The following is a 27,825-nucleotide window of genomic DNA, read 5'->3' on the forward strand; positions in this document are numbered from 1 at the left end:
TATTATTATGCTTCATATACATCTACAATTGTTTCATATATTTTTCAGAATATTGTTCTGAAAGTTCTGAAAACTTTCAGAAGAAAGTTCTTCAGTTCAAAGAAAGAACTGAAGTTCTTTAGTAGAACTGAAGCTACTAAACATACTTAAAGTCCTTTTGAGACTGTGCCAACATTTTAAATTCACTGGCAAGGAGTCTTTACTTACCAATTATTTTTTACTACCTTTCTGTAGGATAAAATGTTTTCTGGCATGCAAGTGTGCAAGCTTAAGTGGGAGGGGTTTTCTTCCCTTCTCTCCTGCCTCTCTGCCTCCTTTTACCCTTCAATAAATGGGAATTTTGACAGCATCTTCACCCAGTCCATGAGGATTCCCAGTTCTACAACAGTATCTCACCCTGTGACTCTAGGGCTATTTCACATTGTCCAGGTAATGGCTGCAAAGCTATGTCTGCCTTCTTCCATCTAAAACACCTGCCATCCTCATCATTTCCTAGGCGCTACAGCCCAAAGTACTCCAGGCCTTTTCCAGACTCCTTTCTCAGAAGTCCTCAAGCCAGGCTAAGGCTGGGAGAGGAAATCTAGTTCCCATTAATGTCAAAGGAGCTGAGCTCTCAGCTGCTCTGCCGATTTTTGGAATTAGATCCCTGCAAGCTCCAGCTCCATATATTTGTTTTATATTTCTGTTCAATTCAGAGAAGTGTATCTTCACTTTCAAGCATGTTACATCTCCTTCAATTCTCTTTTTATATTGTGTCTGTGATTGTTATGTTCTCATACAGAGCGAAGGCCTCATAGCACTAATCCACCTCTAGTCAGAGCACTCTGAAATGCTGCTCCACAATTTTCCAAACAGGACCACGACCTTTCAGTTCCTCAAGCCACCCTGTCAATGCTGGAGTAAGTAAAAATTAATGCTAGACTACAGCTGGATTATTTGGAGACACATTAATTAATGATTTTAATTTTTTTAAGCAAAGATTTTCTAGCACCAGGATAACACCTGTCGCGGGCATAATATGAAAGCCAATTCAATTCTTCAATGTCCTTTCATCATTGCTTTTTCGTAATCCTTACGTATGAAATTACCTGAAAAAACACGTAACTTTACATTATATTTTTAACTATGCTCCTTTCAGCATTTGCCAGGGTGCAGACAGATGAGAGAAGGAAAGAGATTGAGAAATTTTTAAATGTTAACTGACATTCTAAAATCTTTCCACACTTAAATAATAGAATTCTTTTGATATAATTTTTTTTTGTTATTTTGACGCTTATGAAACAGATAAATTTAAGGACATGTTATTTAATATGTCACAATACCGGTAAAACCTGAAAACTGCCTTATATTTTTCCTATTTAAAAACAAAGTAAGGGACGCCTGGGTGGCTCAGCAGTTGAGTGTCTGCCTTCGCCTCAGAGGGTGATCCCAGGGCCCGGGATCAAGTCCCACATCAGGCTCCTTGCAAGGGGCCTGCTTCTCTCTCTGCCTATGAGTCTGCCTCTCTTTCTCTCTCTGTATTTCTCATGAATAAATAAATAAAATCTTTTTTTAAAAATTAAAAATAAAAACAAAGACAACTTTTCCAAATAGAGGTTAATATTTACATAATTTTATAAAGTTCTAAAACATATCTCATTTAATTTTAAAAACCTTATAACACATGTATTATTGAGCCACATTTTACTAGCGAGGATCTATTTCCTCTCCTTTAGTCATTCCATCACAACTTATTTCTATTACTCTATTTCTCTACAAAAAAATGAGTAAAAAATGGTATTTTAGTAAACACTGACTTTCTAAAAGAAAAGGTGAATTGTCAATGCTCCTTTAACTGGTGATGTGTTTCAACTGCAAAAAATTTCTTTCACCTAAATGCAAGTTTGCACACATCTTGGAGAAGGCCTTGAGTGCCTGATTAAGGTCTCAACAACCAAGACCAATTTAACTGCTGATTTCACACATTTTATTATACTGTCTAGCATTGGGATGAAATCATGAGCAATCTGAAAAGACAGGTCCATAACTGGCATGAAATTACATCAAAAACATTGCAGACCTTTCATTTTTTAAAAATATTGTTGCATTTCATTCCATTAGATCAATGAACTCTTAACCACTCAAAACCACTTCTATCACTATATAATCCAACAGCATGAATATGTCTAATACAGTGAACAAGATATGGATCCTGTTGTTAAGGAATTCATAAATTAAATGGCAAGGAGAGGAGGAGAAAGGGCAAACAGGGAGTTTATGCAAATCTCCACTAGACTCTTAAGTAAGATAAAGTATAAATCAAGTAGTACCAGATCACACAGGATAGAGAAACAGATATGTTCTTGGGTGCAAGGGAACTGGGTTTTTCAAAACACAGGTCAAAGGGTAAAGGGCTAAGAAGTTAAGGAAACAAACCCAACAAAGCACAAAGATCCAGTGCTGCTAAAAGACTTCTAAGTAAAGGCATATTCATTTTTTAGAAAAATTTTAAATTTATATTACATTTTCAAGTTCTCAAAAATATTTCAAAGGCTCTTGTCTCTAATTTGGCTAACGGAGCAAAGAAGGTCAAACATGAAACCTGAGGTTCTAACTGCCCAAATCCAGGTTCTTTTGACTCTATTACAACTGCATTTAGATTAAGCCTGGTGGCAATTTAAAGAACATTCTGATGAGCAAAGAAAGAGTGGCAAGACGATCAGTTGAGATGATACAACTATACTCTAAGCAAGAGACAATGGGATACTGAAGTAGGGCAGTGACGGCAGAAAGTAAAAAGATAAGGTGTGGGGATCCCTAGGTGGCTCAGCGGTTTGGCGCCTGCCTTTGGCCCAGGGCGAAGTCCTGGAGTCCCAGGATCGAGTCCCGCAACGGGCTCCCGGCATGGAGCCTGCTTCTCCTTCTTCCTGTGTCTCTGCCTCTCCCTTTCTCTCTATATATCTATCATGAATGAATGAATGAATGAATGAATGAATAAATAAATAAATAAATAAATAAATCTTTAAAAAAAAGGTGAGGTATGTACAGGAGGGGGAAAGCAAGGTAAAAATAGTATTACTTTTTTTTTTTAAATAGTATTACTACACTTGAATGTACTGCAGGAAGAAGGAATTAAGGACCTCCACAGTTTTTAACTCAGTAAAACAGCAGGATGAGTATGCAATTAAAAGAAGGAAAATTATGACATGAATAGACATTTCTCCAAAGAAGACATACAAATGGCCAATAGACACATGAAAAAGTGTTCAGTATCACTCAGCATCAGGGAAATACAAATCAAAACCACAATGAGATACCACCTCACACCAGCCAGAATAGCTAAAATTAACAACTCAGGAAACAATAAATGTCAGTGAGGATACGGAAAAGGGGAACCTCTTACACTACTGGTGGGAATGCAAGCTGGTACAGCTACTCTGGAAAACAGTGTGGAGGTTCCTCAAAAAACTGAAAATAGAGCTACCCTATGACCCAGCAAATGTACTACTGGATATTTACCCAAAGGATACAAACATTGCGATCCAAGGGGCATCTACACCCCAAAGTTCATAGCAGCAATGCCCACAGTAGCCAAACTGTGGAAAGAGCCCAGATGAGGGGATCCCTGGGTGGTTCAGTGGTTTAGTGCCTGCTTTCGGCCCAGGGCGTAATCCTGGAGTCCCGGGATCAAGTCCCGCATCAGGCTTCCTGCATGGAGCCTGCTTCTCTCTCTGCCTGTGTCTCTGCCTCTTTCTCTGTCTCTCATGAATAAATAAATAAAATCTTAAAAAAAAAAAAAGCCCAGATGAATGGATAAAGAAGATGTATGTGTGTGTGTGTGTGTGTGCGCGCGCGCGCGCGCGCGCACGCAATGGAATACTACTCAGCTAGCAGAAAGAATGAAATCTTACCATTTGACATGGATAGATCTAGAGTGTATTATGCCAAGCAAAATAAGTCAATAAAGGAAAGACAAATATATGATTTCAAACTAAGGTATAATTTAAGAAACAAAACAGATGAACAATAGGGGAAGAGAAAGAAAAATAAAATAAGAAAACAGAGAAGGAGGCAAACCATAAGAGACAAACGGAGGGTTGCTGGGGGAGAGGAGATGGGGTGACTGGTGATGGGCATTAAGGAGGGAACGCAATGTAATGAGCACTGGGTGCTTGTGCAACTGATGAATCACTAAACTCTACCTCTGAGGCTAATAATATACTGTATGTTAATTAAATTGAATTTAAATTAAAAAATATTTAAAAAGAGAGAAGGAAAATTATGTATGTAAAGGCATGGTCTTATACATCCTGAAGTTATGATACACCCATAAAAGTAAGGCAGACAACGGAAAACACTAGCTTAGGGCTCAGCATAGAGTGCAGAGCTAAAGTTACAGATCATCCACAAAAAAAAATGTTAACCGGAACCATGAAGCTAAAAGCTAGGGCCAGGATGAGAACAGAGATTTTTACTCTTTCCTCACTCATACCTCACTCTGCAGCCTCTCAGAATTACAAACCAAAAAAAAAAGAAAAAAAAAAAGAACAACAAACCATCCTCAAATCACAGCATCTCCCTCTCAGCTCTGCCCCCTCACCCTTGCTCCTTGGCCTGAACCACCATGCCCTGCCTGTTTGCCAGGGGAGAACAATGAAGTGGCTAATAAGAAAGGTGTTTGTTTGTTTTAGAGAAATAGCAACTTAAGTGTATTTGCAAGTAATGAGAAGGAGGCTAACAGAAAGAAACTGAAGATTCCATACAAGAGAGGGTGGGAAAAGGTGGTGGAGGCCAGAAAGGGAATGAGATCAGAGCTCTGATAAAGAACAGTGGCCGTCAAAGAGATGAAAACCTTTCCCACTGCCAGATGAGAGATGCAGAGAGGGGATCCCTGGGTGGCGCAGCGGTTTAGCGCCTGCCTTTGGCCCAGGGCGCGATCCTGGAGACCCGGGATCGAATCCCACGTCGGGCTCCCGGTGCATGGAGCCTGCTTCTCCCTCTGCCTATGTCTCTGCCTCTCTCTCTCTCACTGTGTGCCTATCATAAATAAATAAAATAAAATTTAAAAAAAAAGAGAGATGCAGAAAGATTCATCTTCTGGGGACAGGGTCAAAAGATAGACATTGAAAACGTTCAACCTTATAATCTCTGTTTTCCCAATCATTAGGCAGGAAGCAAAGAGACCGCTAAGAATAAAGCAGGGAATCTGGAGAGAATGGCAAAAGTTTTGAGTAGCTGCTAAGAGAAATGTGATTTTTTTTTTTTTTTGTAGGCAAATTTGCAGGGAGAAATGGGTCATTCTAAATTTCTTCAGTCTCCTTTCCTAAAATAAATTTTAGAAATTATATTATTGGGACACTTAATATGCTGATATGATTATAATTTCATTTAATAATAAATAACTGTGCAGCATGGAAAAAAGTTGACAGAATAGAGAAAAGCAAAATAAAAAAAGACTATAATTATGTAAAATTATGCATGTGTTTGTACAGTTATAATGGACACTTGAGGGAAACATCAAAAGTATTTTTTAAATGTAGATTTTTTTTTGTCTTCTTTGCATTGCTTTGTCAATCGTATAAAAATATTTAACATGTCATTAAGAAGGAAAGAAGGTAGGCAGGCAGGCAATAAAACTGGAGGGAAATACTTCAAAATATTTTATCAGTGTATAATCCCTGAGTGGTAGGATTTGGGGTGATTCATTTTCTCCTTTATTTTTCCACATTTCTATAAAGAATGCATATTATACTTGTAATTAGAAGTCACCTAAGAATAAAAAAATAAAGAAAAATATTCTTTAGTTTATTTTAAAGCCCATGTGCTATTATAATAGAAATTTTCTATTTAATTGTGTGAGCTTTTCAGGGCAAATAAATTTTTGTGTTTAGAACTTGCATAAGTGTCACATATGAAAAAGTAGTTTCAATATCTAGGTAAGATTTTATATTTCAAACATCAGTTCATCCATCTATGTCAAAGGAATTATTTTAAATAATTTATGGACTTGAAATAATTTTATTTATTTTAAAAAAGATTTTATTTATTTATTCATGAGAGACACAGAGAGCGAGGCAGAGACATAAGCGGAGAGAGAAGCAGGCTCCATGCAGGGAGCCTGATGTGGGATTCGATCCTGGGATTCCAAGATCACGCCCTGGGCTGAAGGCAGGTGTTTAACCGCTGAGCCACCCAGGCATCCCGACTTTAAATAATTTTAAATTGCACACACATCCCTAACCTCATTTCTTGCCACCAAATTAAAACTTAGCTGAGACTCACATCATCCTGCACTTAATTTATTCAAAAAATGAAGATAAATGACTTCATAGAATTTTAATGAGAATTAAATAAATTTCTACAAATAAATGATTAAGACAAGTCCTGGCACATAGCATGCTCTCAAAAAATACCATCTATTACTATTAATAGTAGCAGCTATAATACTATACACATCAATTAATACCACTGTCCTGAAAAATAAAATTATGTCTTGAAACTTAATGAAATAAACTTAGAAACAGAAACTAAGTAAAAAATATTACTAAAGGAATTAGAAGCAAAGTGGTTTTCTTTACAGTAATAATTCTTTATTAAACATAACCTAGAATGCTCCAATGGCACAGATTTCTAAACCAAACTATATTTCATCACTTAATATTTAGACTTAATTTGGAAAATCACACATGGGTGATATACTGGGTATTTCTGGGTAGATAGGAACATAACAAATACCATAAACTTTTTCTATGATTCATTATGATATAATTTATAGTGTTTGTTTCCTTGTTTTGTTGTGTTTAGTCCCAATCACTAATTTTATTTTCTCTTTTTCATAAATCTTTATTAGCAACTGTCTACCACAGAACATGTCTGGTATGTGAATATTTACACACTACAAAACTGAAAACTGCATATTGTTTTCCTCAACTCTAAAGCTGGGGCGATCACAGCTGGGCCGAGGACACCAATCTTGTCCTATCAGCTCTTTGGCCTTTCCCTGGAGCCCCTGAATAAAATGATCACCTCCCCAAATAAGAAAACAGCATTAAAAAAAAAAAAAAAAAACTTTTATTTTTAGCTTTCCTAAAAACACATTAAATTTGACTTCTTATAACTAACTTGTTATGCATACTACAATACAACCAAAGTAATTTTTAAATACATAAAATTTACTTTGGGGTTGATTTGTTTCACTTAAAACTGCACCCTTAAATTGCAAATATACGATATAAATCCTCATTCTTCCATGACCTCCCCACAAAATCTGGAAAACAATGTATTAGAATCAAACCCTTCAAGAGAACATGGAAGTCTCCGGACTCACTACTGCCCAAATACAGTAGCATTTCATTTTTCCCTTAAATTTAATTATACAACAGAAAAAAAAAAAAAAAAAGGAATGAAACGCTGATGACAGTAGAATGATGAGCATTTGAGGAAACAGAGGTGAATCGGTGGAAGAATGAGGTGTTCCTGGGTCATTCCCTCTCCAAGAAAACCATCTAACTAGTTATGGCTTTAGTAACTACTGGAGGGCCCTGGCTCACAATTTGAGAGAGCCCACAAAAGAATTCTTCATACCAAAATTCAACATGATATATATATATGATCACAACTATCCAAATTATTACAAGTTGCTCTAAATTATTACATTTGAGAGAATACTTTTCATGAAACAATAAAAAAATTTTTTTAAATAAAAAAAATCCTACCTCAAATGGCCAACAAGTCATTCAAGCTGATTTTCCTATTCCATGACTGATGTCTACGGGTCACCATTCACACTTAGCAGCCGTGCTAAAGATTATTTCTGTGGCTTAGAAAGAAGTCTTACAGAGAGTTGTCATAAAGAGAAAAGCTTTTCCCTTGGCAAAGTTACAAACATGATAATAAGATCCAAAATTAATGGCTACGGCCTCAAAACATTCTCTGGATGCCCAGATTGCACTGGGCCCTCTTCACTATCCCCACATGTCTATACTTTTCCTTTGAAGTACCATCAAAGCTGTAATTATATATTTGTATAACTGATCTTATTTATAAGTTTTCTTTCCACAGAGAATGCTTTCCAAAGGAAAATATGATGTCTGAGTTAAGATTTTAAGGATGAACAGGAGGTGATAAGGAAATAGAGGGAAGGAAGGATAATATGTCTAAGCAAAGGAAATGATTTGTGCAAAGGCAGTGAGCCTGGAGGGAAAGTGAGGCAGAGGTCCAGATGATGATGGCAAAGAACTGACACTTATAAAGTAGATAAGAAAAGAAAACAGCAGATTTAAGAGATATTTAGCAGGTAATGCCAACACTATTTCATGAGGAATTTGATACAAGATGCAAGAGTGAACAGATCTAAGAGTCTATGTTACTATAAAATGTGTATTTATGTATCATCTATGAAATTGTTTGGCTTTAATTTAGCTTAAGATATTTACTCTTTAGAAATAGTCTACTTAGGGATGCCTGGATAGCTCAGTGGTTGAGCATCTGCCTTTGGCTCAGGTCGTGATCCTGGAGTACTAGGATCGAGTCTCGCATCGGGCTCCCCGCTGGGAACCCTGCTTCTCCCTCTGCCTGTGTCTCTGCCTCTCTCTGTGTGTCTCTCATGAATAAATAAATAAAATCTTTCAAAAAAAAAAAAAAAGAAAGAAAGAAAGAGTCTATTTAAAGAAATAAGTAATGCATAGAAAATACTTCTAATTGTAGACCACAGAAATCAGATAATTTAGGGAAGGGAATAAAAGAAGGAGAATTATATACAAAATAGGTACATCCCAGACCTGTTTTGCTTGGCCAGGAAAATGACTAAAGGAGGAGAAGATCTCTGTGGCAGGAAAGACTGAACTACCAAGTAAAGTATACCCATGGTGATGCAACTGGTGAACAGTGGAATAAATGCAAGGCTACAATGTTTATTTTAGATTTAAAATACTCAATTTAGAAAACTGAGAATACATGTGATTTCTACAAAGAAGGAACTGAAAAGTATTTGCTGAATGAAGGTCAAACCTCACCACTTAAAAATGAAAGGCAAAGCATCAACACAACAGCCATTTCAATCTTGTAATTAAATTTTTTTCTCTTTTACTGTGTTTATGAGGATCAGTTGCAGAGACTGGAATGCCAAACACAGGAAAACAGTGTAGGTGTACCTATAGTATGGGAATCACAGCAATTGTGTTACAGTAAACTCACCATGTATTCAAGAATCCGAGTCAAAACACAGTGTGAAGGTCAAGTATGGTCAAACTACAATTGGAAATATTTTACATCACCACCAATCAAGTACCTGACTTTATATACAAAATGCCACAGACGAGTTTGTTTCAATTATTCATTAGTTAATGTTTCTCCGAGGCCCTCTAATTAATTCCATTAATTCCTCAGTTTCTTTCAGGAGACTGTCTATGAAACCTTCCGCAGAGCTGTCCAGGAACTATAAAAATTTTTTTCTCTTTTTTTGCCAGCCACGCCAAAAAGAATTTTACAGCCCTTGAACCATCACGCAATGACTACTTCATTATCCACCATGAATGGTAAACTGATTTGGGTGCACTATTGTAAAAAACAAAATGTAAAGCTGAATTCCCTTAGAATAAATGTGTCGACGATGTGATTCCACTGAAGGATCATTAAGAGGGAGAAGTTACAAAATGCAGACGGGGATCTATTACATTAGAGGATTAGGATTCGACCTGTCCTGATAGAGAACTGGTCATCTTCCACAGCTTATCACTCAGTGTCCAAGCACTAGTGTGATGGATATACTATGCAGTAGTGTTACTATTTCAATAAGGTATTAAAGTGTACTTGTGGGAAGGCCAGACCGGAGGATTCTGAGGTTCACAGATCATTTTTAAGTAGAAAACTCTCAGTGATAAAATTAATTGAAGGCACTTGTATAACACATACTTCAAGTGTTTCTTGGGGTTGTCTACAATATGCCATGTGTTACTCCAGGCACAACATATGAACTGAGAGAAACAGCCCTTGTCCTAAATACTGAATACTTCACTCTCTAAAAAGGAAGAAAAATAAGCAAACTAATAATTACAAGTGCTGATGGCTGTTCACTAGAGCCAAAACAATATTCATAGATTGCTGAATCATGAGATTTACCTTGTTCATACAGCCTAGCATTTCTAACACAAACTATGCAATGAAAGCTCTCCTCTTCATTCAACTGTTCTATGAATGGGATTTTCTCCCAAAGCACAAAATTTTTATAAGAAACATCTCAGGATTTTCCTCTAATAAGTTAGGAAATTTCTGTGAAGTAGGAAACAACTCTGCATTCTATTCTCATTTCTCAACAAAAGTACTCTGAAAGGCAGTTGAGTCAAGGCCCTGGCCTTGGGAGAATAAATGACTTTACTGGCAGCAGAGAATTCTATCAGAGTTGTGTGTAAAGGTTTTGCATGTATGTCTGGTAAGGCTTGAACAAAATGTGCAAGTGTACAGTCTCTGCAGAGAAGATAAAGTTTTCTTTGTGGTCAAAAAATCCTTAGAATAAAAATCTTTCTATATGAAGCTTCAAGGCTGTTCAGTTTCCTGAAGAGTTTACAAACAGAAAGTCAATTTTGTGTACTACTTTGAATACGACTTTGAATCCTGCTCCACTGGGTTATGTGGTTCACTGCGCAGAAGCTAGGAGGATCTAAAAATCACAGATATTAGTAATATTATAAACTTATTTGCTCAAGAGAGGAGATACAGTTACTGTAGGATATCCTTAAAACAACAGGAAAAAAAGTTATTTAAAAGAAGATCTGCTTTAGTTTTTTCAGTTGAATTGCTTTCAATTTCAAGAATCCCCTGAAGTCCAGTCACAGCTTTAGAACCCTTTTGTATAAAGTGACAAGTGTTGGGAAAGAAACAGGTATAGATTACAGGCTGATGACTAGAATACAAATATATATCACCTGAAAAGATAAATGCCACAGAGAATACTTTACGGGCCTTAAGTCTCAAAATAAGAATAGGTCACAATTTTTTGAGAGAATGAAAAAAAAGGCTTCAGAAGGAAGTAAAGACAAATTGAAAAGTGGACAAACTTCAAGAGGGTGATCTCTGGCACAGAAAATTAGTAGCACATGTAAATGTCAGAGTGACATATACGTTATATGAGGGCCTCGGAAGTGAGGCTGGAAAATGGGGCGCATCTATGGAAGGTCACATCATAGGAGGATCTGGGATTTAACAGAGTTAGCACAAAGAGACCACACAGAAGTGTTAAGAGTATAAAAGTTCTATGATCACAAGGACCTTAAAAACCTAAGTATGGCTGAAGTGCATAAGACCAACCATACAGTGCCCCTGGGTCCAGCTTCCTCTGTAAGTCCCTACTTTGTAACTCTACTTGCAGTGTCTTACTTTCAACTCCTTAATCTGTGTAAGAAATGTTAAGTGAACCACTTTTTAATTTTTTTAATTCAATTAATTAATATATAATATATTATTGGTTTCAGGTCAGTAATTCATCAGTTGCATACAACACCCAAGTGCTCATCACATCATGTGACCTCCTTAATGCTCATCACCTAGGTACCCCATCCCTCCATCCCCCTCCTCTCCAGTAACTCTCAGTTTGTTTCCTAAAGTTAAGAGTCTCTTATGGTTTGTCTCCCTCTCTGATTTCATCTTATTTTTTCCTCTCTTCCCCTCTGATCTTTTGTTTCATTTCTTAAATTCCACAAGTGAGAGCATATGATAATTGTCTTTCTCTGACTGACTTATGTCAGTATAATACCCTCCAGTTCCATCCACATCATTGCAAATGGCAAGATTTCATTTTTGATGGGTAATATTCCACTTGTATACATTACCACATCTTTTTTATCTATTCATCTATCAATGGACACCTAAGTTAACCACTTTTTTAAAATAGGAGTTGGTACAACGTAGTAAAAACAGCCAATTTTACAAACATAGTCTCTACTATGATCTAAATCATCAATAATACTAGCTTGAAGAATACCCTATGGAACTTGACTTCATATATTCTCATCTCCTCACATACAGATATTAAATTATACATATTAATCTTTGAGAGCAATCCTTTAAAATTAGTTATAAATCTCATTATAATCCTCTCAACACTGTAATACACCCATTTCAGCCCTTCAACTTTTCCTATCTACATTTAACTCCTGCACTGATTTCATGCAATTATAATGGAGTTAAATACCATGTCAAATGTCAAGAGCTCTCCAATTCCAGTTCAGAATTCCCTAATTTCCAACATCAACCTGTCTCCCTTACATTTCTATTTGTTCCACATCTAAAAGACATCCAGGGGCACCTGGGTGGCTCAGTGGTTGAGCATCTGCCTTCGGCTCAGGGCATGATCCTGAGGTCCTGGGATTGAGTCCCGCATCAGGCTCCCTGCGGGGAGCTCCTTCTCCCTCTGCGAATGTCTCTGCCTCTCTCTCTCTGTGTGTCTCTTATGAGTGAATAAAATTTAAAAATATTTTTAAAATTTAAAAAATAATTTAAAAAAAGACATCCAAATCCAACATATCTAAAAATAGAACTACTACTTTTTTCCCAAAAACATACTCCCCTCTTCTTTCTACACCTCCAAGAACAGCCACTCTATTCTTCCAGCTGCTCAGGCTTTAAAACTTTGAAGTCATTTTGCCTCCCCTCTGTATTTCATACACCCCTCTCATCTAAACCATTATAAAAATCCTCTCTACTCTCCTTTCAAACTATACACAGGAAACATTTATGCATATAAGAATCTAACCACTTCTAACCATCTCCTAGGCTACTATCTTGGTCAAAGCCATTACTATTCTTTGTGTGATTATTGCCAGAACCTTTCTACATTCCAGCTTCTACTCTCATGCTTCTTCAATTTACTCTTAACAAAGAAGCCAGGATAATCCTGTAAAATATATCTTCTCCTGGAAACCCTTTAATGCCACCTCATTCAGAATAAAAACACACTTCCTCATCCTGACTTTCAAGCTTCACATGATCAGGCCTCCCATGGCCTCTCTAACCTGGATCTTCTACTTCCCTGTCTTCCAACCATTCCCCTCCAGCAACAATAGGCTCCCTGCTTTTCCAATCTTTGAGAACCCTCTGCTCCTCATGCCCCGATTGCTCTTCACCCAGATACAAGGATCCACTGTTTCACTTCAAATCTTGTCACTTTTTTTTTTTTTGTCACTTTTTCAACCATAATAAGCTTGTGTACTCAAAGCCACAGGGCACTCAAGATCCCACTAGCCTTCCACTGGGTGTCTAACTTTCTAATATGCTACAGAATTTATTATGTTTAATGTGTGCTGTCTCTCCCGACCCAAATGAAACTCCATGCAGGCAGGCATTTTTATCCATCCTGCTCACTAATAGATGGATGCATGAATCCTGGAACAAAATATTTTGTTTTTTATGAAACAGATACCAAATTGAAGTTTCTCATTCTTTAGGGGAAGAATTTAAGGACCAGAGTGTATTCTATGAAGTCAAAGTATCAGTAAATGGTAGAGTCCAAAATAAAATAGGGTCTCTCTGGCTTAAGCTTTTTTCCACTAGAACACACTGGTGGAACATGAGAGAATATATACAAAAATAAATTTTAAAAACAAGCAAATACATATAAATACACCAACACAGATATAGAGACATTTTACATTAAAATATTACCACTGCCAAGTAGTAGTATTATACAAGGTCATTATATACCTACAAACTTTCATCACTTACCTCTACCCCAGATTTTTTTGCTGATTTCTGTGTTATAGTTTCTTTGAATTTATTTGCCTTTTCAAGTTGAGCTTTAAGTCGTTCTGCTAATTCCTTCAAAGTGAAAAAAAAAAAAAAAACCAACAACAACAAAAAAAGAGAAAAACAAGAAAAATAGGTGTCATATATAGCTTAATTCCTCAGTGTAGAGTACTTCAAATTTAAACAACAGAAGGGAAAATAGCCTAGTGAACACTGAGGTAGCCAAAGCCTGAATTCAACCACCAACTCAGAGACTAGTAAATTGCTTTTTAATGAATTTATCTCAGTTACACACTTCTCAAATACCCATGGTATTTGTTTATGCTTTGAAGGTAAATAATTACAAGGACATATATTCTAGAGGAGAGACAGGGGCATGAAGAAAATATACAACCTCAAGAACGACTTTTTTCTAATTCTCTGGATACTATAAACATTCAATACTCAAAAATTCAGTTACTGTAACAAGAAAGCCTTAACAAGATTTAAATATTACCTTCTTTATTATTGAGAAATTTAAATTAGAACTCTAAATATATCTCATTTTTACTCTAGAAAGTCTATAAAAATTTATATAAAACAACTGACACACAAAGAAACAAATTAAACAAATAGAATTACATGACAAGCAAAGAATAGTATTCTCTACCACAATGGTTCATGACCAAAGGAACACTTCTTTTAACATAAATTAGCTTCCTAATTTGGTTAGGACCTCTCTTTCACTATTTTAAACTAATTCTTTTGTGCTCTCAAAACTCAAACTTATTTCCTGCTATTATTATTGTTGGTGGTAGTTTGGCCTCTCTTACCAATTTCTGGGATGGGCTGAAGTTCAGTGTTTCCAAAGACCAAATTCAAAGAGAAAGAGCAAGATAAGCCTTGTATTAGACACACAAACTAACAAAAATAGAAGCATCTTGTTCGACCACCTTTTATTCTACTGAATAGTGTCACACTGATAGTACAACAAAAGGGAAACCACTTAAAGATCACTGATATTTGGGTCTGAGATGAATACATTCATATGACCATGAGGGAATCTACTGTCAAGACATGCAAAGCTGTCTGGCTTTCCTATCCCACCATGCATAATGTAACATGTACGAGTACATCAGAAATGTGACACTATAATACATAAGTAATCAATAAATATATATGGGTGTAGCTCTCACCAAATCATCCCCATTTTTTTTAAATTCTGAGGTAAATCAGTCTTAAATCATAACACTATTATGAAAATTAAATGAACTAACTTATACAAAAATCTAATGCTTATCAGGCATAAACATACTCCATTACAATTTGGACAAGTGAATTAACCATCTTTTTTAGAAGCTCATTTGTGAGATTCCTAAGTAAAGAAATCTAAGAAAGAAATTCACACTCTTAATAATATGTGACTAAAACAGGGAAAGAAGACAATGCCACCTTTATCTCCTTCAAATAAGCTATGCTAGAAGTCCAAAGTAGAAAGGAAATTTTAAAAACATTTTGTTCCCTATGATCTTAAATTTCAAAAATCTGACAAGACATTTTATTTAGAAGTAGACAGAACTGTTTTTAGAAATATTCAAGAATTTCTTTAAAGAATAAATAAACAGCAGTTATTTTCAAACTGTGCTACATCCACATTGCAAAGAAACTCCCAAAATTACTTGTAAGAGTTAAAGAGTTAATGTCTATTCTCCTAAGAACAACACAGAAGACTTACCATATTTCCCATCATCTCTGCCTTGATAATCCTGGCTCCCAATTTATTCTTCTCATCAATACTCAAGATGTGGCTGGAATCATCCTCAGGACCACCTCTGTTTGAACAACACAGATTAAAAGCATATGAGGGATCCCTGGGTGGCGCAGCGGTTTAGCGCCTGCCTTTGGCCCAGGGCGCGATCCTGGAGACCTGGGATCGAATCCCACGTCAGGCTCCCGGTGCATGAAGCCTGCCTCTCCCTCTGCCTGTGTCTCTGCCTCTCCTTCTGCCTGTGTCTCTGCCTCTGTCTCTCTCTGTGTGACTATCATAAATAAATAAAAAAATTAAAAAAAAAAGCATATGAAATATAGGAACATTCAAGTAACAACATGAAGACCCAAATGTTATTTTCATTGACGTCAACAAAATTCTTTAGCAAAACAAACAAAAAAAACAAAATTTCAGTATTTCACCAAAAATCAACAGTTTAAAGTTCTCTGTTACAATGTCACAATGGCCTGTGGCAGTTATAATAATAACTGATCAAAGTTCCAGCAACAATGAGATAAGTAATAATGTCACTATTCTTTACTAATATTTCCATAATCATTTTTAAAAAGGAAACAAGAGAAAATTAAAACACTAGAATCAGGGCATAATTCTACATGGCAGAGGTAATTCTTATTTGGTGTGATTAAATTACGGATAAGCTAAGAAACTATAACTAGGAAATGACTATTTAACTGCATTCAAAGGGCACCTGGGCGGCTCAGTCAGTTAAGAGTCTGCCTTTGGCTCAGGTCATGATCCCAGGGTCCTGGGATGGAGTATAGCATTGGCATCGGTGCATTGGTGGCATCAGGCTCCCTGCTCAGTGGGGAGCCTGCTTCTCCCTCTCCCGCTGCCCCTCCCCCTGCTTGTACTCTCTCACTCTCTAGCTTGCTCTCCAGCACACGCACTCTCTCTCCAATAAATAAATAATTTTAAAGATAATATTTAAATAAATAAATAAATAAATAACCACATTCAAAGAATAAAAACAATGACCATGCGTCCTTTTTGCAAAATAAACCCTGAATAAGTCAAACAACATAAACTAATTTATAACTAAGATCATGTCCCAAACCTATACTCGGTGAAGACGAGAAATTTCCAGCTAGGGTTAGAGTCCTGGCATAAAAAAGTTGTCTCAGTTACTTCTTTATGAAAGATAATGGCAGGGAAGGGGAATGCCGGCCGCACCTGAAGGACTCCTTAGTGAATGAGACATAGCTAGAACTCCAAATCAGCCAGAGAAAGGAGAAAGAAAGCTGGAAAGCAAAAAAATTACAGCAAAGTGTGGAGCATTCCCCTTGAGTATTCAGCAAGAAACTACCTGTAGTCAGAGAAACCATCATTCCAAAGAGCAGAGGAACAGTATTCAGTATTTCAGGAATGGAAAACTCACAAATCAGAAAACACTGGGTAGAGTATTAGGGGCCATACTTCATTACTGGAAGTCTAAAGGAACAAATAGTTTCCAATTCATTTAACTATGTCACAAAGCTCAAGAATATTTACAAGAATTCAAAAATATTCAGCAATCAACAAGGTAAAATTCATAATATCTGGTATTCAATCAAAGATTTCCAGACATGCAAAGACATATAAAAGTAAGACCCACAATTTGGAGAAAAAGCTATCAATCAAAATCAACCCCAAAATGACTCAGATGTAAGAAACTACAGATAAGAAAATTAAGTTATTATTTTAACGGTATTTATATGTTTAAAAAATTATAAACTAAGATATAAAATAGATCAGAATTGAGCTTCTATAGTTGAAAACTACAATGTCTGAGATAAAAAATATAGTAGATAGGGTTCATGAAAGATTAAACTGCAAAAAAATTTGTGAACTTGAAATCTTAAAACCCATGCAGCAAAATGAAACAAGAGAAGAAAAGAATTTTAAAAAATAAAAAGAGCTTCAGAGCTATGAGACAACCTTAATACCCTTCTGTTCATGTCACTGGAGACCCTGAAAGAAACAAATGGGAGACAGAATATACAAAGGCCAATTTTCCAGATTTACTAAAAATTTAAAAACTTACAGAACCAAGAATCTCAGGAAATCCTAAGCCCAAAAAGAACTATAAAGAAACAAAAAAGCAAAACAAAACAAAAAAAACAACCCCACATCAGGGCACATCATAATCAAATTGCTCAAAGCTAGTAATAAAGAGAACACTTTTAAAGCAGCCATAGTGGAGAGAAAAAGACACACTTAAGCAAACAGAAACAGGTAAATGTTACAGCAGATTTCTCATCAGAAACAATCCAAGCAAGAAGAGAACAGCAATTACCTCTAAGATACTTTAAATCGTCAACCGAGAATTCTATATTAAGTGAAGGTATCTTTCAAATGTAACACAAAATGAAGCCCCTTTCAGAAACAAAGTTGAAAGAATGTTAAATAAAAGGCAGAAGAAAAATTATACCAGACTGAAATGTGGATCAATCCAAAGGAAAGAAGAGCAACAGAAATGATGATAAGAGTAAATGTATAATACTTTTTATTACACAAATTTCCTTAAAATAACTATTTAAACAAAATAATAAGTGAGAGGTTTATGACGAGGGTAAGTGAAATGTATGACAATGCTAACAGAAAGGACAAGAGGGGTAAGTGTAAATAAAAACTATTGTAAAGTTCTTATACCATACAGCAATGGTATAACACCACCTAAAATTGGACAAGTTAAAGATGTATACTATCAAATATAAAGAAACGACAAAAATAACACCCAAAAAAATTATAAGAAATAGAATCATAAAAATATGCAATCTAAAATAAGTCAGATAAAGAGGAAAAAGAGAACAAAGAACAGATAGTATAAACAGAGAACAAATATCAAAATTACAGATTTAAACCTTATTATATTACATTATATATAAATGATTTAACCATCTGAAATAAAAGGTAAAACTGTCAGGTAAAAGAGCAAAACTCAACAACAAGAAACATACTATAAAAACACAAATATGTTAAATATAAAAGGGTGGAAAAAGATATACTGTTGTAACACTAGTCAAAGAAAGGTGAAGTGGCTTCTTTAAAATCAAACAAATTATATTACAGAGCAATAAATATTACCAGGAACAAAGAAAGCTTTTTCATTTCATATGAAAAAGTGAATCCATCAAGAGTACAGAAAAATCCCTAAATGTTTATGCACATAATGAGGGCTTCAAAATACATAAAGCAAAAACTGATAAAATTGCAAAGAGAAACAGACTATTTACAATTATAGTTGTCGATTTCAAGACTCCACTCTCAATATTTGATGGAATAAATAAATTCTTCAAGGATATGCAAGACTTGAATAACACTAACAACTAACATGACCTAGTGAACAATCAGAGAATATTCTACTCAACAACAGAATACATTCTTTCCTAGTACATAGGAACACTTAACCAAGACAGACCATATTCTGAGCTATACAAGTGTCCATAAACTTAAAGGGATTTAAGTCATACAAACTATGTTCTCTAAATCCCGTGATATTATTAACAAAGATCTCTGGAAAATCCTCAACTATTTGGAAACTAAATAGCATATCTGCAAATAACCCATGGTCAAGAATGAAATCAAAGAGAAATTTAAAAGTATTTCAAATCAAATAAAAATATAAACATAATATATCCGAATTTACAGGATGCTACCAAAGTATTACTTACGGAGAAACTTATAGCTAGATCTAAATGCTTATTTCTAATATAAGAAAGATCTCAAATCAATAATCTCAGTTTACAAGTTAAGTAGAAAAAGAAGAGCAACTCAAACCCAAGTAAGCAGAATGCAAGAAATAATAAAAATCAGAGTGGGAATAAATTAAAAAACAGAAAAACAATAAAGAAATGCAATGAAACCAAATCTGTTTAGGACAATCAATGAAATTGGTAAACCTCTAGTTGAACTAATTAGGGGGGAAAAAGATAAAAATTACCAATAAAGAAATGAGAGATGCAAAATCACTAAACATTCTGAACACCTTACAAAAAGATATCTGGATGGAAATAAGCACATAAAGAGATGCTCAATATCACTTGCCATTAGGAAAATGCAAATTAAAACCATGAGATACTGCTACACATTTCCAAGAATAACAAAAATTGACCATTCTAAGTTTTTGCAAGGATGTAAAGGAACTGCAAGTCTTACACACTGCTAATGGGAATGTAAAATGATACAACTCGGTAAAACTATTTCACAGTTTCTTAAAATTTAAAGATTTAATTACCATATGATCTAGCCAGTCCTCTCCTAGGTATTCACTCAAGAGAAAAAGCAGCATACATCCATACAAAGATTTATACATGAATGTTCAAAGAAGCTTTATGTATAATAGCTAAAAACTGGAAATGTTCAAAATGTGCACCAACAGGTGAATGGAAAAATTGTGTTCTCTCTACCAAAGCCAAACTACCCACCCACCAATAAAAAAGAATAAATTATTGTTATATGCAACGACATAGATGAAGCACAAAGTGAAAGCCAGACAAAAAAAGAGTACATAACATATGATTCCACTTATATAAAACTCTAGAAAATGTAAACTAGTTTATAATTAAAGAAAGCAGATGAGTGGAAGTTTAGGGGACTTGTAAAGGTGTGGGGAGAGGTGGAAAGAATTATAAAAGGGTACCAGAAGCTTTGGGGGGGGTTGAGGTTTCATAAGAATATACATTTTTTAAAACTCACCAAATTATACATTTTATGTATATGCAGTTTATATATGTCAATTATACCTCAATATAAATATACCTCAAAAAAATTCTCAAAGGGGAGTGATAAAACACTTTTAAGCTGAAAAACCTGTCATAATCTCACATATAAAGGATATATCTATGATATTCCTAATTTTTCTGAATTACTAAATATCATCATACTCTACTGAAAGTACTTGAGTTTTCAACATACATGCTGAGCCAGTAATACTAAACTATATATATAGACCTTTAAATCAAAACTTGACCTAACAACCAATTATTTTTAAGTAGCAAATTCCTTTTTGGGCAAAAAAATATATATATATAAATCTTTCAATAGGTAGCATTTGAGTTTTTTAAAAAATAAATAAAAATTTAAAAGATTTATTTTTAAAAAAACATTAATTAATATCTGCAAAAAAATTCTATAAGAACCATTTCATATTAGGGAAAGAAAAAAACCACATTCTGGTGCTCAAAGAAACCTAAAATATTACAAGTGAAGCACCAATAGAAAGGAACATGTTTTTGTTCCCCTCAAGTCCTTTCAATCTACTTTTTATTTTGTATTTTTGATACACTGATGTTTACTGAGCACTTCCCCATGCCAGATACTATGAAGTAACTTTACTCCCCCCCCCCTTTTTTTTTGAGACGTGACCTATTTTTTTCTTCCAAATTCTTATTTAAATTCTAGTTAGTTAACATATAGTGTAATACTGATTTCCGGAGTAGAATTTAGTGATGCATCACTTACATACAACACCCAGTGCTTATCATAAGTGCCCTCCTTCATGCCCATCAGCCATCTAGCCCAACTCCCCATCTACCTACCTCCATCCACCCTCAGTTTGTTCTCTATCCCCCAGGGTCTCTTATGGTTTGCCACTTTCTCTTTTTCGTATTACCTGCCCACACATTCATCTGTTTTGTTTCCTAAATTCCACATATGAGTGATATTATATGGTGTACATCTTTCTCTGACTCAATCTACGTTAAAAACCAATTAAGAACAACAGTAGGAGGTATTACTTGTATTGTTGAGGTACTACCTGTATTGTTAGTTGTATTTTTGTATGGAAAATATTTTTTAGTAACTTTTTCCAAATTAAATTCTGAAGTACACATAATTTTTATTGTATTATAAATGTAATTTATTTTAATTTCAGGCAACCCAATCATATTTCAATAAAAAGCTGGACTTCCTAACCAACACAACTTTCCTCAACTTGTTTTCTTTCTCATTCGATTAATTCCTCGAAATTCTCTGCTTTGAAAACTACTATTCCTGTTCTTTATGTAGGAATTATATAAATATTAAATTTTTACATGTATGTATAAGGCATAACAAATTTAACCATACTTCCTGCCCTTTTGAAAAAGTTATCAGTGGAATTATTCCCCCATGAAGTCAGCCTGCCCCTGGATCTACCTTTTAAACTGCCCAGCTTCCTAAGTGAAAAACTTCCTAATATTCCTTCCGATTTTTCTGCCTTTCCTTGATGCCAAATCTTTAAGTACTTGACCAAATTTTTCTTTCCAACAGTTATTCCTAATTCAACCATTTTTCATCTCAACTCCAGCCAACTGAGAAATAAAGAACATAGGAAAGGTAAAATGGATAAGGGGTTGGTTTCCTCACTATTTCTCCAAACTTTTCTTTGCTAATCCAATAGATGTTTTACTATAATCCCGACACATAACATGTGCACACAGGATTTCTCACTGAATTCAAATATTCAGGAAATAAGCTGTCTTGCATGCAAGCTCAGATTTATAGAATTATAGACCTATATTCAGAATTATAGAATAAACACCAGAGAAGTCTAGATGGCACAGTCAGTTAAGCATCTGACTCGTGGTTTCAACTCAAGTTGTGATCTCAGGGTTGTGAGATTGAGCACCATGCTGGGCTCCACGCTCAGCGTGGAGTCTACCTGAGATTCTCTCTCCCTCTTCCTCTGTCTCTCCTGCTCTCCTGCTCTCTCTCTCTCTCTCTCTCAAATAAATAAATTTTAGAAAAAGAAGGAGGAGAAGGAGGAAGAGGAAAAGAAGAAAAGTCAAAGGCCCAAAACCATTAATTCATCTCCTTTAGAGAAGAAAGATTTTAGGGATGTTAATAAACTACTATACCAAGTGTCAATATGTCAACAGATACATGCCTATGAATAGATAAGGATAAAAATAAAAGTATAAATACCTAAAAACAGACTACTAATAAAATTCTAAGAGTTCCTAATGCAAGCTTTGCATGAAGCTCTAGAAGCTGTTTCTTTAAACTGCCAATTATAACCTGGCAAGAAATGAGAAATCCTTCCTAGGATTATGAGAAAAGGAGTTCTGGAGTTAGACTGACATGAGTTCAAATCTAGACTCTGTCACTAACTTTATGAGATTGGGCAAGTGTCTTAACCTGAGGCTATAAAACCCAAACACTGATTAATACATACCCTTACATTATAGGATCAAATGTGATAATGTATAAAATTATAGTAATTGCAGTAATAGAATAAAATTCCAAACACAACACATAACCTGGTACTCAATAATGGTTAGTTCCTTTTGCCCCTAAGAGCCAATTACTAAATCAAAGAATTCTCCAACCAGTCCTCCATTCACTATGTTCAAAATCCAATGGTGAAATCTTTTCAAGAAAAGAAAGAGGGCTGCTGGGCTGGCTCAGTAGGTGACTCTTGACCTCCGGGTCAGGAACTCAAGCCCCACACTGGGTGTAAAGATCACTTACATAAATTAAAAAAACTTAAGACAAACGTACAGAAGAATGTCTAGGGATGGTGCACAGAGAAGTAACCAAACCCTTTCAGGGACAGCAGAATTAAAAGCTTCATCACTGAGCCGTGGAGGCCAACTCAAGTTCCTCCTCTCTTCTACATTCATTCACTCCTTCAGTTCATGACTTCTTATCTCTCAACTATAGCCTCCTAAGCAGTATTTCAGACTCAAATCTGTTCCATTTCCCAAGTTAACCTATGGAATACCTTGGAATCTTTCTAAAATACAACTCTGATTTCAAATCCTGGACATACCTGTTTCCTATCACAACAGAATATTGTCTGACTCATAAGCATAACTTTGTATGCCATTTACAGAGCACACAAGCCACACCTGCAACACCTGCCTATTCATCTTCCTCCCATTCAACTACATTCCATAAATTATTGAGAGGCCAATGTATGCTATGCACTCTCAGGATTCAGAGATGCGAAGACTCCAGATATGTCCTCTCCTCAGGGAGCTACTGCATCTAATACTCCAAAATACTAATCACAATATTCAACTAGACCATGCTGTTTCTTGTCTCCAAGTTATTTCCTGGATTCTATTCCCCTGATTATGTCTCAGAAGAAACATCCCTTCTTGTATGTAAGAACTGAAACTATAAGGATCTATACCTATACTTGTAACTTTAAGTCCATGGCATTTATGCTCCTATATTTGTTTACATGCTTATATATAACTGACTTTTTGATACTATGAGCTCCTTGAAGGGTATGACGTCATACCCGTTTTTATACCACTAGACCTAGGAAATCAGTGTGTTCAGTAAGTATAAAATAAACAGTAGAAAGAATTTGTCAAAGCCATCTAATTTAAGCTCCAAGGGACATGTATGGCACAAAAATAACCTCCCCTTGTCACTGTATTCCTTGTCACAGTAGACACCTTTTTCAAATCTGAGTAAAAGTTTATTTCTCAAACTTCCAGTTTCCAAGGATTACTTTAAGAAAATATGATATGCACATGGACTGCTAATTTTAAGGTAACTCTGTTCTAAAAATTCACCTATATTTTTTGGTAAAGATAAAATAAGCTAATAGCAGTTAAATCATAAAAATAAGAGGACACTTCAATTTTATGAGCTGTGTATGAATCAAGCTGTTAATCACTTTTTTTTCTTCAGAAGCTATTAAAATCACTGTGGTCCATATCCAGAGTAAAAAGAACACCAATATTATGGGGATCATATGTTGAAAAACACTGACCTAAGCCATCAAGAATTTCTATAATTTTCTCCTGTTGTTCACAATATACAGCCACACCTTCCTCTTCCTTAACACTTCCACCCCCGGTTAATTCTTCTACTTGTAGGAGGACACTGGATTCTATGTTCATCCACAGTAACCTTGGGATTTTGCTCAATTATGGCATCTGTCATCTCTCTTCTAAAATCAATACTCTTAAAAAAAATAAAATACTCTTTTCCATTAATAATGTATTCAGGTAAAAAAAAAATAATAATGTATTCAGGTATCTGTGCCATAAAAAAAAAAAAAAAGGGGAGGGAGAGAGAAAGGAGGCCATTCACTTAACCTGTGTCTCCCACATATACTTTCTATCTCTACCATCTCATGACCCACAATCATAATTTGGTCTATGATATTCCAAAGATGATATTCATGATTAAATTGCCAAAGACCTCTATTATTTCTATCCAAAGGCCTATCTTTGTCATTTTACTTGACTCTTCCCTTTTTTTAAGAACTTTACTCTTCCTGTCACTCTCAGTATATAAGCTAAAAGATTCCATCAAGGGGACAATGAAGGTATGAAGAACTCCAACAAAGTTCACAAGTTTCAAGAAGATAACTGGAATCCCAAGAGACCTTTAAAAGCAGCAACTTTCATTGTCATAAAATGTGTACTCCTACATCTTTTGGTGGGGCGGAGATTTCCTAACAGGAATTCAATTGTTTATTAGTAGATAAGGATAAATTAGATAATATACAAGAATTCCAAACACCTGATTCTATTATCTTCAATATTAACACATACTTCAACATACTTCGTAGAAGAGCAATAGGTATCAAACAAAGACATTAAAATGAATCGTTGAGCACACAAAGAACACATTATTTCATCTTGTTAATACCACAGCAAAGATACCGCGCCTAGCCGCAAACAGCAAGAAAAGACTTCTCTTTACTTTCTCTAAGCATTTACAATGATGAGCAAATACTCTGAAAAAAATATTGCTGGGGTACCTGGGTGACTAATCAATTAAGCATCTGCCTTTGGCTCCCCCTGCTTATGCTCTCTTTGCCTCTGTCATATACATAAATAAAATCTTACAAAATAAAAACAAAAATAACAACCACATTGCCATAACATCTGCAATTACACTATAAAAAGAAAAAAGTGCAACTGTTTCTCATTTTCCAGGATTACTGCTAAATTTCAGAAGTCCTCTTCATAGTTTCTAAAAACTATGGGTTAGTTCCTGATGTCAACTTCATAAAATCCAAATTAAGGACATCACACTAATTTTTGTTCATACTGCATACTTCCTAGGTTTCAACATCCTGAAAATATATACCTAATATTTTTCCACAAAACAAAATTATATACAAACACATTTTATTTCTAAGAATAATAAGCTTAAAGATCTTGAGCACATTGACCACTTTGAGAGGATGTTTTGTGTCTACATAAGGTAACTGTAGGCTCTAAAGAGGACAAAGGAAAAGAATGAGAAATCTGATCAGAGTAAGAATGAATGAAAGGAAGGATGAAAAAGGAAAAGTGAAACAAGAAGAAAATGCAACTCTACAAGTGATGAAAACACTATAAATTACATGAAAACTAAAGAGTCTCATGGAGAACTCAAAAAAGTTATCACGACACATGACTAATTAGCAAAGCTAAAATAAAAGTAAACAAACATTTTAAAAATATGTCAAACTTCACCAATACTTAAAGAAATGCAAATCAAGGAACAACTGTTTCTGAAGTAGGTATACAACAAAGATTGAAAAGTGCAATACTGTTGGCAAGGAAAAGTTTGGTTAGAGAGTAAACTTGGTTAATATAACAAAATACATAAATAAAATTCCACGCTTGGAGTTTTTCAGCTATATTTAATCAGTGTGCAAAGACACATATTACAAAACTATTCACTGCAACATTATTGTAAGAGCAACAAACTAGAAACAACCTAAAGTCCATCAACAGGAGACTGAGGAGGAATACTAGCTTCTATCTAAGTTTTAACAGAATATTAAAGGGCCTTTGAAAGCTACATACATACAAGCTGATGTGAAAAGGTCTTTTTTTTTTTAAGATTTATTTATTTATGATAGACATAGAGAGAGAGAGAGGGGCAGAGACACAGGAGGAGGGAGAAAAGCAGGCTCCATGCCGGGAGCCCGATGTGGGACTCGATCCCGGGACTCCAGGATCGCGCCCTGGGCCAAAGGCAGGTGCCAAACCGCTGAGCCACCCAGGGATCCCCTGAAAAGGTCTTTAAGATACACTGATAGGGCAGAAAAAAACCAAGGTTCAGAACAGCATATGCATTGTGAAGCTTTGTAACTTAAATATATAATTGTTTTTTATATATAATTACACATGCTATCTCTTGTAAAAAGTCACAAATCCAGAAAATGGCTAGTGTTACATACAATTGCCAGATAAAAAATATGACACCCAATCAAATGTGAATTTCAGGTAAACAAAAAAATTTTTTAGTGTAAGTCTGTGCAAATTCTGCAAGGGACTTACTTTTGTTTATTTGCTAAACCTAGTAACCCTAGTGACACAACACTCTGCAAGTTACAACCTCATATGTTTCTGTTTCCCCATCTGGAAAATTCAGGAGTCACAATATTTTCTCCTAGTTCTAAAATCAGTTCGATGATTTTTTTCCCATACTTCTAAGATTCATGGTTCTAAAGCTCCCCAGAATTCTAGCATTTTATAAAAAATTAGCATATACCCAGAATAATGTTCAAACAAACTAAGAGTTTCTCACGATTCTTCACTGACTCAAGTCCCTGAAAATAGGCATTCTTCCACATCTTCCTTTGGTCTCTTACTTCACAAAACGTATACAGGCTCAGAACTCTTTTCATCTTTCACATATATGTAGATAATTTCTAGACTGCTCTTTCCTTCTCCGGTCAATCATGGAATTCATGGAAAGCTTCAAACCATCTGACATTAAAATAACCCAGCATCCAACTCTTTAACTCAAGCATTCACTCTTGACTTCAGCTCAGGTCATGACCTCACGGTTGTGGGATCAAGCCCTAGACTGCTTGAGATTCTCTCCCTCTGCCTCTCTCCCCACCTAAGTGTGCTAGCTCTCTCTCTAAAATAAAATATATAGTTTACATAAATATATATAACATATAAGCATATATACAGCTTCTAGTGAGTGCCTATATAAAATATTTTCAATTTTATAAATAAAATATATTTATTAAAACAAATCTTTAAACATATATATGTTTACATAAATATATACAGTATAACACTGTAACATGTATGTTATAAACATATAGATCTTCCAGTGAGTGCCTATATTACAGTAGTTCTATCAGAAACTTACAATTTAAATACAACCTACAAATAAGAATTAGAGAACCAGGTGAAATAGAGTGTAAGACTGTTTCACATGCAGCTGCAGTCACAGGCGTCAAGACCTGCAGACTGCCCAAAGGTTAAGGCAACCCTGATGATCAAAGGAAGTAAGTTTCAGCCCATCAGGAGGTGGGGACTAGAAACAGTCTACCTTTCAGAGTACCTAGAGTAAAGCCCAGGCAACTACATTATGTGTACAGCCTTAGACATTCTCTAGTCCCTGGCATGTATGTCCAGTCAATACAACTAGATCTTTCCTTTGGTTTCCTGGGAACAAAG

The 27,825-nt window shown here is 35.3% G+C and overlaps 1 protein-coding gene across 3 annotated transcripts in view; it reads right to left on the minus strand.

Annotated features, from left to right (window-relative positions):
• Nucleotides 1–27,825, minus strand: part of CWF19L2 (CWF19 like cell cycle control factor 2) — a 144,466-nt gene that overhangs the window by 65,413 nt on the left and 51,228 nt on the right. For all 3 annotated transcript variants that reach the window (XM_077893314.1, XM_077893313.1, XM_077893315.1), the window contains exons 9-10: nt 15,431–15,527; nt 13,696–13,788 (exon numbers count right to left, since the gene is read on the minus strand). In XM_077893314.1, coding sequence (XP_077749440.1) covers nt 13,696–13,788; nt 15,431–15,527 — 190 coding nt within the window. The remainder of the gene's footprint in view (nt 1–13,695; nt 13,789–15,430; nt 15,528–27,825) is intronic.

Source organism: Canis aureus, chromosome 3 (genome assembly GCF_053574225.1).
Source record: "Canis aureus isolate CA01 chromosome 3, VMU_Caureus_v.1.0, whole genome shotgun sequence".
Lineage (NCBI taxonomy): Eukaryota > Metazoa > Chordata > Mammalia > Carnivora > Canidae > Canis > Canis aureus.